At 32.8% G+C, this 3,766-nt stretch overlaps 1 protein-coding gene across 2 annotated transcripts; it reads left to right on the top strand.

Moving 5' to 3' along the window:
- The first annotated feature begins 402 nt into the window (after positions 1-402).
- LOC110917880 (mitogen-activated protein kinase kinase kinase 11) lies at positions 403-2,340 on the top strand. Of its 2 annotated transcripts, XM_022162330.2 has the most exons (5): positions 435-590; positions 1,220-1,315; positions 1,547-1,720; positions 1,794-1,889; positions 2,080-2,340. In XM_022162330.2, exons 2-5 carry the CDS (start codon positions 1,274-1,276, stop codon positions 2,179-2,181), a joined length of 414 nt encoding a protein of 137 aa, XP_022018022.1. In that variant the 5' UTR covers positions 435-590; positions 1,220-1,273; the 3' UTR covers positions 2,182-2,340. The 2 variants fall into 2 exon arrangements, with proteins under 2 accessions (XP_022018020.1, XP_022018022.1); XM_022162328.2 differs by lacking the exon at positions 1,220-1,315 and having other exon boundaries at positions 403-590.
- Positions 2,341-3,766: the final 1,426 nt, after the last annotated feature.

Here is a 3,766-nt window from a genome sequence, read left to right as displayed (position 1 = left end):
AATTGTTAATTTCTTGTTAAGCTTGCTTGAATATGCTGTTTTGTTGCAAGACCCATGTGATTGATTGTGTGAATTTAGTTATTAGCTTGTGAATTGTTTAGCTAGGGTTTTGTATAATTGATTTGTTTTGATTGGATTCTTTCAGGAATTTCTTCGAACAGTTGGTGGAGGTTTAGTGTTGTAGGAGTGAAATGACTTCTACTAGTAGTTCTAGTAAATCGTTTACGCTACTTATAATTCAAATGGTAAGCGAACTCCACGAATCTAATACCTAATACAATGCTGTGACAAAACTATAAAAAATAAGTCGGATTTGTTGATTAGCGGACTCCAACTGAGTATGCTCCACATGCAGAGCCGGAGTCCCTATAAACCAGAACACGTTCAAAAACCTTTTAAAAACACTTATGATTTTCCTAGAAATTTAAAAAAAAATTACAAGTGACTAGCTCATGACGGTGATAAGAAATTTTACAGGTTCTATTGCAAGCGGTGCAGATACAACCACTGTGATGTTAACATGGACTCTCTCTTTATTATTGAATAATCCTCATGCTCTCAAGAAAGCACAAGAAGACACTTTTTTTAAGGTAACTTTTTTTAACTTATGTAATATTTTTTTTCTTAATATTAATGAATTTATTTTTCTATCTTATTTAATAAATGTTAAAAAAAGTAGATGAATTAAAAAAATAAATAAGTAAACTTGGTGGGGTAGGATCATCTTCTATTTCCAGTGTTTCTACTATGGCGGATCATCCTCCAAGAGACTATGACGTGGCGTCTACGTGGTGGATCATCCTCCAAGGGAGGACCATCACCATACTGCATAGCCTAAAATAAGAAACTGAAACCGTGTTCTGCAAGCCAATTATATTAGACTTATGAACTTTAAATAAATGATTAGAAATACTTTGATTTTAAAAAACGATTGATTGATTGATTGATAAAAGGAATACATTCAGACATATATGCCCTCATACATCCATATGTTTCCTCTAATTATCATATAAGTATATCTAGTTATCACTAGTCTTATGAATCTTATTAACTACTCTTCTAATTAGTCTCGTAAACTTTATAAAAACTAAAGTAAATCAAGTAAATGTTCCTTTTAGAGAGAAAAATGTCCGGAGAGTCCCTGTGGTTTGCCCATTTTTCACCTTGTCCCTAAGGTACCTCTTTTATATAAAAATCTTACATGGCACTTTGGTTTCAGGTTGTTAAGGTAGCTGATTTTGGTGTTGCGAGAGTAAAGGCTTAGACTGGTGTCATGACAACCGAAACGGGGACATATCGATGGATGGCTCCTAAGGTACCTCTTTTATATAAAAAATCCAGAAAAAAGTAATAGTTGTACTAAAATTATGATACGGGCATGTATGCCTGTTTGACCCATTTTACCTGCAAGAGAGTAATTGGATCAAATTGCCGCCGACCAACCGTTTAACAAAACTGATTGTATTATGAAGTTCCATTTTTTAAATCAATGTTTGTCTTTTGTCTTTGATTTTATTTTAATAACTTACTTTTTTTTTTTTTGAAGGTTATTGAACACAAACCCTATGATCATAAGGCTGATGTTTTCAGTTTTGGGGTTGTGTTATGGGAGTTACTAACTGGGAAGGTATATATATATTTCGGCAATGGATCTAATTATCGTCTTTCAAGCCTAATTCCTACCGCCTTAGGATCCGAGTTCAACTACACAATGGTCGATGTATGTGTGTTTGCTATTTCTAAATTGTTTGAATTTCGTTACTTTTAAATAATAATTTGTTAATTTATTACAGTGTAAGCAACAAAAGGGTGGATGGGAATGCGGCTACATGGTTCTCCAACATATGTTTGACTTTGTCAATTTGTATCAAAACCAATTTCCCGATGAAGTAAGTAAAATATACTTGTTTATCAATTTATTACTTAACTGTTTATTTTTTTTAAAACTTAGAAGGTTTAGATGTATATAACATGTAAATATATACATAGCTTTATTGCCGATGTTATCGATTTTTCTCTTTGCCTTTAGATTTATTCTATAATATTTATAATAACTCTTTCTATCTAATTTTATTTTAGATGTGGCACGACACGAGAGAGGCTACGGATAATGAAATAGATGTTTTGTTGATGACGTTGATGCCGAAGTTTTTTAACGAGTTAGGTATTTCGTTAGTTTAGCTTATGTGTAATTTGTTATGTATTCACAAATGATTGTAATTTGACGGGTTTATTTCCGAATTGGATGTCTACGGGTTTATTTTGGATTTGAATGTGTATTGTTTTGGTTTGATTTGAAAATGTTCCATTGGTGTATATAAGGTTGATGTATTTTTTTTCCAGCAAATGTATTTTTGGAAAATACGTATTTAGTAAATGTATTTTTTTTTTCAGCACATTATAAGACGGTGTTAAAATGGTATTAAAAGACGGGGTTCACCTATAAATGTTTTGATATTAAAAGACGGGGTTCACAAAGTTTAAGCCGGTGTTCAAATAGAACACCGTCTAATAAGAGTTGATTTTAAGCCGGTGTTCAAACAGAACACCGTCTAATAAGAGTTGATTTTAAACCAGTGTGGTTTAAGACGGTGTTGAAAACACCGTCTTAAAACCCATTTCACCCCGTCTAAAGCTCAGTTTTGTAGTAGTGAGTGAATTCAAATATTTAAGCAATCGGATAAAAAAAGAGATGGACGGTCAGATAAAAAGGAAATCCCGTGTCCGGATCATGAGGCTTTAGCAGTGACGTACTGCATGTGACCGTTAATGCCCCGTTTTCTTGTAGTGATAGTGCATATGTTTGACTTCTGAAGGTCAAACCTAGCAATTTCAAAACTAACTTTGGTGTGGAACCCCACAGAACTTTAGAACCGGAACCTTTGATCTTGAATGTATGATTTCATATAGCTATGAACATCTTCTAAATTATGCAAAATTTAAAACGTATTTGTGTTTAATCCTTACTATTGTTTATATCGTTTAATCCTTACTATTGTTTATATCGGTGGGTACGGTTGATAGTGTCCCATAAGTATATATATTTTTTAAAAATCTTCTTTAAATACACGTGTTTAAGCACGTTTGTATGAGCCCTTTAAGCATGACTTATGACACGTGGTCCACTCATACTTTTTCTTTTTTCCTCTTTATTTTAGCTTTTAAAATATAATATTTGATAGAATTCTAAATATACCGTTCTTCTTATTTAATCTACGTTTTGGTCTAAAGTTTATCGAAGCACAAATGCACAAGTCGTCAAAGCTGCTTCAAGTTTTTGTTTTTTATTGTGTTTTTTTTTATAACCTTTAGAACATGATGTTTTATAAAATTCCGGCCTTGCCGTTACGATGTGATTAATTTTATCAACTTTTCGACGTGAATTGGTTCCGTGGAGAGAATACTAATATACAAATCATCGATGTCAAGCCTTATAAATTTTAACATCTTAACATCGTGCCCCGCACGGGTTTTTCCCACTACTGATAAAGGAAAATAGTTCAAAAGAATGGTATCCAGATGAAGTTATGAAGCCATGGAAAGAAACTGGAAAGAGCAAAAAGGTTGCACAGAAGAATAAGGAAAACAGGAATAACATTTATTTGTAGAGATCAAACTTTAGAATCTCATAAAGAATGCTCTTTTTTGCATGGATGGAACCAAAAGCTTCTGAAAATATAGGGTTTTTGCTGCTTTTGCCAAGGCATTTATGCTCGATCGTGCATGGGAGTTTGAATTAAAACAACCTTGAATGCAAGCATTTTAC

Source organism: Helianthus annuus, chromosome 16, assembly GCF_002127325.2.
Source record: "Helianthus annuus cultivar XRQ/B chromosome 16, HanXRQr2.0-SUNRISE, whole genome shotgun sequence".
In the NCBI taxonomy this organism is placed as follows: domain Eukaryota; kingdom Viridiplantae; phylum Streptophyta; class Magnoliopsida; order Asterales; family Asteraceae; genus Helianthus; species Helianthus annuus.
Note: the sequence above shows the minus strand (reverse complement) of the source record. Positions and strands in the feature narration are given on the sequence as shown.

What these genes read in the sequence shown, in the direction of transcription:
- LOC110917880 (XM_022162328.2), top strand. Translation starts at nt 453, where the DNA reads ATGACGGTGATAAGAAATTTTACAGGTTCTATTGCAAGCGGTGCAGAT. An exon ending in AAGAAGACACTTTTTTTAAG is followed by an intron (nt 591 to 1,546) that starts GTAACTTTTTTT and finishes TTTTTTTTGAAG; the next exon opens with GTTATTGAACACAAACCCTA. An exon ending in AAAACCAATTTCCCGATGAA is followed by an intron (nt 1,890 to 2,079) that starts GTAAGTAAAATA and finishes ATTTTATTTTAG; the next exon opens with ATGTGGCACGACACGAGAGA.